We start from the raw sequence: 12977 nt of genomic DNA, 5'->3' as shown, positions 1-12977 counted from the left end.
ATGTGGCACTCAAATCCAGACATGGTTCACCATCTTTTTTTTTTTTCTTTTTTTTTTTTTTTTTTATTGGGTCACCGAGATGTTCACCCCTCGAATGAAGTTATACCTTTGAAAGCAGTCTTCCCATCAAGGATTTCTTATGATATATAATGCCCCTGTCTATCATTTTGGTTCTTGGTAGAACATGACTTTATTATGATAAAGTTTCTACCCCCTGATACCCTCCCCCCTTATCCAGCTCATGGACCAGCAAGTCATGTGTAACTTTAAGAAACTCTACACTAAGAGCATGTTTAGAAGATACTTTGACATGATGAATGTGACCAATTTGACTCTCAGAGACTTCCAAAAGGATCACTTCAACACTCTTCATTCCACCCAGATCATCATCAAATCCTGGGCCGTTGTGACCACCAGATCATTAAACTTTGCCTGGAGGAAGTTTTGGCTGGAATGTGCAGCTAATCATACTTTAAGTGCTTCCAGGAAGAACCTGTTGTTCCTGCCACAGCATCTCTGGGGACGTCCATGGGCCTGGAGATGAATGCCAATGATGTGGAGGAGCTCCTAGATGAGCACAAGACAGAGCTGACCACAAATGAGCTCCAACACCTCCTTGAGCAGAAAAAGCAAGAGGGTGATGATGTCTCTCCTACAGAGAAGAAAAACAGAACAACTTGCCTTCTAAGATCAAGAAACTCCTCAGCCATTGGTAAGCAGTGCAGGCCATTGTAGAAGAGATTCCCTAAAAAGGCAGTTTCAGACATATGTTTGACACTTCCAATGATAATGTTATAAGCCATTGCATGAACATTTAGAAGGGTCATCCATGTCTGGTTACACTTGAATGCTGGATTAAGCCCTCTACAAATAGCACCACTAAAGAATGGCTTTCAAAAAGCAATAGATGCCGGAACCCAACATGAACCTTCCTGACGTTCTTCTGGTTCAAAAACCTAGCTCCCTCTCCTCCAATTAAGCCCATCATCAAGCCTCCTTCTGGTGAATACACTTAAAACCCTTTTAACTTTCTGCCTTTTTTCTTTTACTTTAAAGTTTATCAATTTTATTAACTATCATTACTAATCCTTTATCAAACTAATGAAATTGGAATTATATAATTTGTATAACCAAAGCATATTTCAAAATACAAATTCCAGTTTGGGGGGTTCCAGAATGGATTATTTCTATTTCTATTGATTTAAAGGCAATTAATTAGTTTGTTAATTGAACTTTTTGTTAGTTGAAACACCTCCAAGAATTAACTAAATTCAAGTAACAAGGTACCACTGTATATCAACTGACTTGCTTTCTCCTGAAACACTGCCATTTTTCTTCAATACTACCTTCACAACATTTCTTCCCAATATATGTCCAATTTCTGTCTTTTTCGATCAAAATCTGCCTTTTTGTGGATGTCTTAAATGACAGCAATTTGTCTTTTAATGATCAAATAAATAATGTGGTTAGAATTGCTGGTGACAATTTAAGAAATATTCCATTTATTAAGAAAAATATTGATATAAGTTCTATGAAAAAGATTGTAATTAACTGTGTTGTTACTAGACTTTATTATTGTAATTCTACATACTGTAATCTACCACATATTCAACTTAAGATGTTACAAAATATTTTGATAGGGCGATTAATTAAAGGTATCTCATCTTGATAGCATTACATCTGTATTAATTGATTTGCACTGGCTTCCCACAAAAGCTAGAATTAAGTATAAAATATGTGTGATAACTCACCAAGTTCTACAAACTGGAAAACCATCATACTTTAGGAGTCTATTGAAGGTGGTCTACCTTACTGAGGAAGGCGTAAACACCCATCAAGCTGACTCAGGTCTAACACTATTTGAACCCCCAAGTTGTATCATGTGTTGGTTTTCGCTCTTTTAAGTCAGCCTCCCCAAGATTTTATAATAGTCTCTCACTCAATCTACAATGTACTGTCAGTATCCAAAGCTTCAAGAATAAACTCAAGATGTTCCTGTTCTCTGAATGTTACGATATGGAAGACCTCAACATCAAAGAGGATTACAAATTATAAGGAAGTAGATTTTTACTGATGTGAGGGTCCTGCAGAGCACCATTAGTGGAGTGGGACCAGATAAAAAAGAATTACAAGTAACAAGTAAACTTGTTGTTACTTTTTTTCTGCACATCAGTATTAATACAGGAAGAAATACAAATATGATCACTTCCTCCAAGGTGGTAACATAGTTCAATATCATTCAAAATTTCTTCATCATTACTATTTCCAACACCTAAACCCCTATGCCTGGTAGTTTTCTTTATTTGTTGTGTCAGAAACCCATCTTGTGTACACTCAATAAACTTATAGATACCATTTACTCCAGTACTGGTGATGTAATTTTTCCAATTAATTTCTGGAAAGTTGAAATCCTCCACAATTACCTTGACACTCATTCATTTCCTTGATTAATTTCAGAAACTTGTTGTTTTCTTCATGGTACTAATAGGAAACCTACATATCAAACTAAATAACAAGGATCTCACCCCATTTTTCACCTCAATTATATTTTCACCATACTTTTATTAACATAAATATCTTCCTCCCACTGTATTTACTAAATACTTTGTCTGTCAACTCATATTGTATTATGCAAAGTACTCTTTCAAACCTACCATGCTTTGGATGCAATTCCTGTACAACAATCACATGATAAACATGATTATTTTCCAATAATCTCCCTATCAGCTCATTTGTCAGTTGTAAATATATCTACATTACTGAACATTACATTCAAGTTATTTACACTATATACAATACATTGGACCTGATCTATTATTGACTGTGATCACTCACTGACTGAGCAGTTAGAGGAGTTTTCTTCTTCTGCAGTTTTACCTAGTACCTGCTGCAATGACCTCACCTTATCACATAAAAATTTCCTGAGTTCTTCTCCCCCTCATCCATGTTCCTTTCCCTAGCCTCTTCCATAAGATTCTTTTCTATTCTCTTTTCTTTGCTCATATTGAGTGAGATAGCCACTTTCTACTTCATCTTGTGTATTCTTAAATTTGTATGCATTCATTATTCTGGCCTTTATACCATTTTTCAATGTCACCAAAATTGGTCTTCCACTGTGATTTGGTTCCTCTTAGTCCTCACGAACTTGCACAGCCTTATATTTCTATCACAACTAACACTACAATTGGACAAAAGGAAAAGTTGAGTTTTGTCTGACTAGATGTTAGTTGTGATTTACAAATGTGTTACTACATTTCTCACCAGTGGTTATATTTCTATATTCATTCTATTTGTGTAATATTATCATAAAAAAAATTCACATCATCTCGCTACACATTTCCTTACCATAGTATCCTGTTTAATACTATAATCCTATTTTAAACTTCATTAGTAGCTTTCTTTATTAATTCACTTTCATTTACTTGACTCCTTGCAGCAATATAATTTCAATTTTGTGTTTGGATTCATATTACCTCCTGGTAAAATTCCACATACATGCAAGCACGAATATTTGACATGAAACTCCATTGGCTAATAGCTCCTAACCTAACCATTCCATAGAAAAAATAAAACTTTCAAGTGAAAAGATAAATAAAAAAGGTGAAATATGCATTTGTATGTTATTGAAACAGAACCCACTGCCTTTCACACTTTATCTTTATATCCAAAACATCTGTAAAACTAACTGTAATACCCACTATCAGAGAAAAGAAAAAATACAGATATTATGATTACTGGTATAAACCCACCAACCCTAATGTAAAACTACACTGTAACACTGAAGAGGATCACAGGCAATGATCATAATATCATCTCCAATTCATCATCTTGAAATTTCCTTTGTGTCCATCTCCACATTTGCCAACATAACCTTACTAAAATTCCACAAATATGCAAGCAGATATTTGACATGAAACTTTCATCAGCTCCTAACACTACCATTCTATAGGAAAAATAAATAAAATGCTAAAAAAGAAAGTGAAAAATGCATTTGCAGGTTACTGAAACAGAACCCACTGCCTTTCACAGTATGTCTTTATATCTATAACATTTATAAAATTAACTATAAATCCCACTATCAGAAGAAAAAAAATTGTACAATGATACATAGTATTATTTTATTTGACGCGTTTTTACCAGCGCATCAGAATATCAAACGCTATCAAAACTGTTTGATGTTCTTGCTTGGTTTTATCAAACGACTGGGACAGGCGTTTGATTAGGCGTAGTGTTCTCGCGGCGAGTAAATTAAAACAGGTCACCCCTTACTAAAACATGTGTTTCAGTTTTCTATATCAAATCACATATTAGGTTTTGAAAAGCCAGGAAAACAATGAGAATTTGTATTGACGCTTATGTAACGACTGGCAAGAATATTTAAGATTCTTGGGACATATATGTGATCCAAAAGTGTCATCGAATTTGAAAGTACAGCAGTCATACAAGGCAATTAGCAAACGCTCGTCAGTTGTTTGCATGTATTGATTGTGTGGGGTTATATTTCGTTTGTTCCTTGGTTTATGATGCCTGGTTTTATGGTGTTCCGGTCGCTAATGGCCACTATCAATTTCGGAAACCGAATGAAGGTTTCCCAATAGGCTCATGTAATGTTTATATTCTCATATGCTAGGCATAAAACGACAAGATACAAAACTACAAACTAGCGAACGCGTTCTAATGCAAGCGTATTCTCGTTTTATAGGGGTTACATATAATATTTGTGCATGAACTACTCCAAATACAATGAAAGCCTTATCTCACAATAGGTATCAGCTTCCTAAAATATAATCACATACATTATATTGGAAGGTTTCATAAATAGTGTCATTCAACATAAATCTAAATTGAAAAATCTTCCGTATTCTCTGATATATGAGTAAGATGGTCACAAAAATTTCACACAAATTTAAGTAGCTCACTTGAAGAGCTTGTCCAGCCATAACACATTGAGCAATTCCACCTGCTTGTGTTGGTAAGGAGGTGTGTGTGTGTTGGGACGGAGGGCGTAGATAAAGGTGATGACAAGTTGGGATAGGTTGGTAGAGTAATTTACTTATCACTCAAGGATGTCAGAAATCAATATTTCATAGTTTTAATGGGTTTTGGTGTTATTTCTACCAAAATTCAAAGGAGTGTCACTTGGAGAAAATATTAGCAGCAGTAATCAACTATAGATTCACATGAATCATACTTTCAAACATTGTTATCTTACATCCTTGAATAGTTGATGGGTTGTGGACTTCTGTGGAAATTTTACTCATGAGGAGGAAGATGAGGCACAGAGTTTGAACCCACAACTAAACAAATACCATACTAACCTATTTCCAATATCTTAAATGTAACAATGGATAGTACCTCTGCAATTTGTTATATCAATTTGGTTGATTATGTTTTGTCAAAATATCACATTTGCACCAGTTACCAGTGCATCTAATGATATGACTCACATAATTTATTTTAGTGATATGAACTAGATGATTCTTCCTAGAATAAGTCCTATTTAAATTTGGGTTTTGTGAACCCAAGCATAGAATACTATGGATTACATTTAAATACAACCACTGTGGCCAGATAACCCATTCCCTCCTTCTGTAATTTGGGAACAGGTGAAAAAGCTAGAGCAAAATTTAATTCACTTTGGTTGTCTTGATGTTAATATGCATTGGATAATTTTTAACACATTTCCAATTTTAAAAAAATGGAATGCAGCATATCAAATCACCATATCTTTTAGTATTTCTGCTTATTTTATGTTACAAAGGATTTTTTTGGTACAAAAGAACTTGTACATGAAATTCTGTGTGTAGAAAACATCCACACTCCTGTTATTACACAACCTCAAAATGTTGGATGTAGAGTTTATAATTATTATCTTTTTTTTTTTCCAGGACAAAGAGCAACCATCAACATTTCTTTTGAAGAACTATCATACAATAAAGAGGACCCGGTATGCCATCTGCAACCCAGCTATCTCAAAAATTATTTAAGATATCACATTATTACTCACACAGGAGAGAAGCTTTTTCAATGGGACATATGCAATGAGGCTTTCTGAAGATATGGTGACCTCAAACATCATGCAGTGACTCGCACAGGAGAGAAGTCATTCCAGTGTGATCTGTGTGATGCAACTTTCTTACAAAAGAGTAGCCTCAAAAGTTGTGTAGTCACTCACATCGGTGAGAAGCTATTCCAGTGTGATTTCTAGCAAAGAGTCATCCCAAACATCACATGATTACCCACTATTGAAAGAAGTCATTCCAGTGTGATCTGTGGGATTTTGCATTCTCACAAAAGTGTGATCTCCCACAGGATATCATGACCCATACTCATGAGAGGTCTTTCAAGTGCAACCTATGTGATTCAGCTTTCACATTAAAGAGTGGTCTTAAACGTCATATGCTTACCCACACAGGAGAGAAGCCTTTTCAATGTGACCTGTGTGATTCTGCTTTCTCACTAAAGGGTAATCTCAAAAAACATATAATGACCCATACACGTGAGAAGCCTTTCCAATGTGACCTGTGTGATGCAGCCTTCTCACGAAAGGGTAATCTTAAAGCTCACATGGTGACCCATACACGAGAGAAGCCTTTCCAGTGTGATCTATGTGATTCAGCTTTCTCACTAAAGTGTAATCTCAAAGTTCACATGATAACCCACACAGGAGAGAAGCCTTTTCAGTGTGACCTGTGTGATTCTGCTTTCTCATATCAGGGTGATCTAAAAAAGCATGTAATGACCCACACTCATGAGAGACCTTTTAAGTGTGGGTTGTGCGATGCAGCTTTCTCACAAAAGAGTATTCTTAAACGTCACATGGTTACCCACACAGGAGAGAAGTCTTTCAAGTGTGACTTGTGCAGCGCAGCTTTCTCACTAAAGGGTAATCTCAAAAATCATATAATGACCCATACACATGAAAGGCCTTTCCAGTGTGACCTGTGTGATGCAGCCCTCTCACGAAAGGGTAATCTCAAAGCTCACATAATGACCCATACAGGAGAGAAGCCTTTTCAATGTGATCTATGTGATTCAGCTTTCTCACTAAAGAGTAATCTCAAAGTTCACATGATGACCCACACAGGAGAGAAGCCTTTCCAGTGTGACCTGTGTGATTCTGCTTTCTCATATAAGGGTGATCTAAAAAAGCATGTAATGACCCACACTCATGAGAGGCCTTTCAAGTGTGGATTGTGTGATGCAGCTTTCTCACAAGAGAGTATTCTTAAACGTCACATGGTTATCCACACGGGAGAGAAGTCTTTCAAGTGTGACTTGTGCAGCGCAGCTTTCTTACGAAAAAGTAATCTCAAACGTCACGTGCTGACTCATGCTAATAAGAAACCCTTCTGATGTAAGACGTGTAATGCAGCCTTCTCACAAAAGTAATTTCAGAAGTCACATGTTTACCCACACATGAGAGAAGCCTTTCCGGTGTGATCTATGTAATACTGCTTTCTCAAGAAAGAATGTTCTCCAAAACCATGTGATGACCAATGTGATTCAATTTTCCCTTGAAACAGTAGTCTCAGACGTCATGTGGTAACTCACACAGGAAAGAAATCATTCCAATGTGAATTGTGTGATGCAGCCTCCTCACAAAAGAGTAATCTCAAACACCATGTACTTACCTATACAGAAGTCTTTCCAATGTGACCTGTGTGATGCAGATTTCTCACAAAAGGATAATCTAAAACAACATATTCATGAGAGACCTTTCAGAGGTGACCTTTGCCATACAGACTTCCCATGAAATAATTCCCTCGAACATCATGTGCTTACCTACACAGGAGAGAAGCCTTTCCAGTGAAACCTGTTACATGCAGCATTCTCACGAGATGCTTTCAAAAGTCATGTAATAATCCATTTCATAAGAAATACTGGAGATATGTAGGGAGATAGGCCACAGTGAATACACACTGTGTATATAATGCCTCTCTGTTTTAATGACCTGTGGATTGAAAATGTTAAAACACTCTCCCATTATACCAGTGCATCTCACTACCTCAAGATTTACTGGGATTGGACATTTGATAGCAATTTGTGCCCCATTATACCAGTGCATCTCACTACCTCAAGATTTACTGGGATTGGACATTTGATAGCAATTTGTGCCTGCTTATACCATGATTGCCGAGACTATTTAGAGGGTATTTCTGATAGATTTTTCCAATTAGACGAACAGGTATTTGTTAAATGTAACAATGAAAATTATGGATAGCACCTCTGCACTTTATTATATCAATTTGGTTGATTATGTTTTGTTAAAATAACATTACATTTGCACTACTTACCTGTCTAAAATGATGTGACTCACATTACTTATTTGAGTGAGATGAACTTCCTAGAGTTAGTCCTATTTAGATTCAGGTCACGTGAGCCCAAGCGTAGAATGTTATAGGGTTATATTGAAATATTACCACAATGGCCAGCTGGCCCTTTCCCATTGTTGTCTCTCTGTCACCTGTCTTGCCACTGTTAACTCATGTCACCACTGTTAGTCTTGTCACCACTGTAGCCACTGTAATTACACTTGTGATTCTCACTTATGGATATGGCAACTTCTTTTAATTATAATATTCTGTCTAAGAGAATGAAAATGCAGAGTTTTTCTTTATATTTCTTCTGTTGACCCTTATACGGCATATGCCCCACGATTCTATCACAAGAGCACATCTGCAAGATCCTAAATGAGCTTTTGCAGTGACGGAGTGATTTCCTTAGTCCAATGATCTTTATAATTAAGATCCTCCCCAAAGAGCATGATCTTACAATCATGAACCAATTCAATTGTTTCCTCCACCCTTTCATCAATCAGATTCTTTGTTTCAAGTCTATATGGCAATATTGTTTACTTAGAATAATCTCATGTCTCTGCATAAATCTCACTTAAGTTACAAAGGAATGCCATATCATCAGTACACTCAAGCTTCCAGCTCCTTTCTACAAACAAGGCAGAAAGGCAGACTCCGGCAGCTTACTCAGTTATATTATTACACAACATACCTATAAAATTCAACAAACTATCTTCTTCCCCTCTTTCTACCAGCCTGTTACAGTGCTCAGCAGCTACCACTTTGTTGTCCTGAACAACTCTTTTCTAGCCTCTTACAGGGCTTCAGCAAATGTTGGATTTTCTTTAAAGCCTTCATTCTTTTGATTACAATAAATTATGTTGAGGCAGCGACAACTAAGGAGGACAAAAGAATAAAAAAAGAAAAAGAAATATACCGTTGTTATTATAAGAATTTTTTATGTTTGACCCTAATGGATGTAGCTTTCTTATTTTCAAGAATGGTGATTTTCTGGGAAGATAATGTTGATATCTGTTAGGTATGTTTTATCAGGGTGTTAGTAATGGTGTCCCTGCATGTAAATCACACTTATAAGAAAATGAAATTGGACCTTCAACTGATTTTAATTTAGGACCTAATTCAGGACAAATAACAAATACAATGGTTTTATTTGGAAAAATAGGAAATGTAAATTTCCGTTATGTATCTAGCTTACAGACATATTCTTATCTTGTGAAACTTCACAAGAATTTTTCAATGCTTCACAGAACACAAAAAAACATAATCTTACAATACTTAATGGAGATGTTTTTATACATGCCTATATAACTGACCAAGGCTCCAGGTTGCACAGAATTTTTCCTCTACTGTTGTTTCCTCCTTGTGTATTCTTTCCCTGTCTGCTTTTTGAAAGAATTCTCTTATTTTATCAAAATTTGTTTTTTCATACATCAATCTTCCCTTCCTATATTGTTCATTTTGTTCATGTATTTTTCCTCATTTAGTTCCAGTTCAACCAATATGTGGTCACTTTTACTTATTGGTGTCTTATATTCAATCTTGTCTACTATTTCAGGTTCTGATGTGATTATTAGGTCCAGTTTCGATGGTTCTTCCTCATTTCTATACTTTGTATGCTCTTGAATCCATTGTGTCATTGTATGTTCTATAATCATATCAAGTAGTACATTTTCCCATAGGTCGTCTCCACTCTTTACTGTCATTTCTTCCCAGCAGATTTCTTTACAATTAAAGTCACCCATTATAACTATCCTTCCTCCATCTTCCATTATCTTATTTAGTGTTATCCTTGTGTCTTCTAACATACTTTTGTGTTCTTTCTCTTCCCACGAAGCCGTTTTAGGAGGCACATAATTTACTACAAACTTCCTGCTCTTCCCATCCTTATCCTCCAGTTCCATCATAATTATCTCTACTATATTTTTTTTATATGTGACATTCCTCACATTTATATCTTAGTCAGTAAAACAACTCCACCCTCTTGTTTTACCTCTCTGTTTCTAATCCAATAATTATATGCACCATATCCTACACTGTTAGGTGGTAGTGGACCTTTCAATTTTGTCTCTACAATTCCCATTATGTCCAGTTCTTTTTCCTTCAGGTAATCATTCAGCTCCTTCAAGCCTGTTATTGACCCATCTATATTTGTATAAGACACTTTTAATTTTCTGCTACTTCCATTGTGTTTTCTGTTTCCCTTCTGTTTTTCTCTGCTATGAACCATTTCTTCACTTATATATTCACTACTTTCCAATAGAATTTCTCTTTTTCTGACTCTGTTCTTTTCTCGTTTTTTCCTTACCTTCTATTATTTTTGTTTACTCCTGTCTTTCCTCTTTATTCATTTCTCTTTTTATCCATACCTGTTTATATTGTTCACTGTCTGGTAGTTTCCCTGTTTTTGCTTTAGATATTCTCTACTGTCGTTTGTGACCTGAATTTGATCTCAATTGGTCTGGTCTCATCTGAATTATATTTCCCTAGTCTATATATTTCTTCAATTTCTTTCCCTGTTTCTTGTCCATCCTCTTGAACTACTTCTAATATATTGTTTACCTTTTCCTTTTCCTCTTTTACTCATGTGGTCCTATTTAGATTATACTTCTCTTCCATCCCTAATGTAATTATACATTTCTTTTTGTCCGCTAAGTCTCTTACTACATTCTCCTCTTCTCTCATCACTTTAATAATTGTGTCCTTAGCTTGTTCTTTCATCTGTTGTTTCACTATATCTATCAATACAGCTTTGTTATTCTCTTGGACTTTTCTCCAACCCTGTGCTTCGTTTGTTATGAAATCTTTATTCCCTTTATTATTATTCTTTAATTCCTCATTCTCATCTTTTACTTCTTTTAACTGTCTTTTTGATTCTTCTATTTCTTTAGTTAGGTTTTGGTTCTCCTTCTTTAGTTCTTCCAATTTATCAACTCTCCGTAATCCGTGTGAGTTGGCTGAACCTAGCCTCCCAATGCTTGGTAATTTTTTCTAGTGTTTCCTCTAGACTTGTTAATCGGGGGAGGTTGGCTTCCCCCCTCATTAGATCCACGGAAATTATTATCTCCACTTTCTATTGTGCTGTTCTTATCTATATTTCTAAACTTAATGCTTTTACTGATATTTTCGACTTCGCCTGCGTCGTCTGCAGCCCTCTTGTTGACATTTCTCCTGGCGTCCGGGGGAACCCCTTCGTCACCTTCCTCATTTCCTTTCATTTCCTTCAGTAATCCCTTCCTTTCTTCTTTTTCTTCACCTTCCCACTACACCACGAGCTTTCCCCTTCCCTATTAATACAACAAAGATACTCCCTCGTTGAGATCGATGAAACTTGAAGTTTTCTTGGAGTTCCAAACTTCGTTATCACTTCGACCGACGTGTTTTTGTGTGTGTGTGTTTGTGCGCGTGTGTGTAAGGTCACATCATTACCCATAGATTGGTCATATATGACCTCTCATCCAGGAGGGTAATAGCTGTCGATCACGAGTCCAACATGTTATCAAAGACCATGGTGAAACACACACACACACACTTACGTCGAACAGACGGCGAGGATTGACGTCCTGAAGAAAAAGTGAAATTTTCGTTTATCTCAACGCAAAGGAAGTACCTATTGTATTTGCAGGGAAGGGGATTGCTCGTGGTGTAGGGGGAAAGTGAGGAAAAAGGAGAAGGGGAGGGATTACTGAGGGAAATGAGGAAGAAGAGGACTTGGTCCAGGCAGGCAGACGCCATGTAAACAAACGCGGACCGGATAAATTTAGTGACGAAGGGTCTAACAAAAATGTAAAGATTAGAAACATAGAAATGAGCAGCACAATAGAAGGTGAGGATAATAATTTCCATGGATTTAATGAGGGGGGGGGCGGATACCAACCTCCCCCGACTGGCAAGACTAGAGGAAAAACTTGAACAATTGACCGAACATTGGGAGAGTAGGTTCGGTAGAATGTTAGAAATTGCGCAAAGGGTTGAAAGATTGGAAGAACTAGAGAAGGCGAACAAAAACTTAACTGAGGAAATAGAAGAACTAAACAGACAGTTAAAAGAAGTAAAAGAGGAGAATGAAGAATTAAAGAGGAATGATAAAGAAAACAAAGAGGCCATAGGAAAAGAAGCTAAGGGTTGGAAGAGAATCCAAGAAAACAGTAAAGTTGCATTTACTGACATAATCAGACAGCAAATAAAAGAACAAACTGAAGACTCAGTTATTAAAGTGATGAGACAAAAGGAGAATATAGTAAGAGACTTAGCAGATAAAAAGAAATGTATAATTATATTAGGAATGGAAGAGAAACACAACCCAGATAGAACCACAAGAATCAAAGAGGAAAATGAAAAAGTAAGCAGTTTACTACAATTAGTTCAGGAAGATGAACCAGAAATAATGAAACAAATCGAAGAGAAGTTCAGGCTCGGAAAGTATAGTACAGATAAGACCAGACCAATTAAGATTAAATTCAGGTCACAAACGACGGCAGAGAATATCTTATCCAAAATAGGGAAACTAGCAACAAGTGAACAATATAAAAAGGTATGGATAAAAAGGGAAATGAATAAAGAGGAAAGAGAGGAAGAAAAAAAGAAAAGACTTGAAGCTAAGGAAAAAAACGAGAAAAGAACGGAGTCAGAAAAAGAGAGATTCTATTGGAGAGTAGTGAA

The 12977-nt window shown here is 36.2% G+C and overlaps 1 protein-coding gene across 1 annotated transcript; it reads left to right on the top strand.

Annotated features, from left to right (window-relative positions):
• Positions 1-5025: 5025 nt before the first annotated feature.
• On the top strand, positions 5026-9562 carry LOC143029887 (uncharacterized). Its single transcript, XM_076193056.1, has one exon. It carries the CDS (start codon positions 6319-6321, stop codon positions 7354-7356), a length of 1038 nt encoding a protein of 345 aa, XP_076049171.1. The 5' UTR covers positions 5026-6318; the 3' UTR covers positions 7357-9562.
• Positions 9563-12977: the final 3415 nt, after the last annotated feature.

This window comes from Oratosquilla oratoria, chromosome 11 (assembly GCF_046742065.1).
Source record: "Oratosquilla oratoria isolate Oo_2021 chromosome 11, ASM4674206v1, whole genome shotgun sequence".
NCBI classification, from domain to species: Eukaryota; Metazoa; Arthropoda; class Malacostraca; order Stomatopoda; family Squillidae; genus Oratosquilla; species Oratosquilla oratoria.
This window is presented reverse-complemented; position numbering and strand designations above follow the sequence as displayed.

Bases quoted from the DNA above. Each gene is read 5' to 3' on its own strand.
- LOC143029887 (XM_076193056.1), top strand. From the start codon at position 6,319: ATGACCCATACTCATGAGAGGTCTTTCAAGTGCAACCTATGTGATTCA.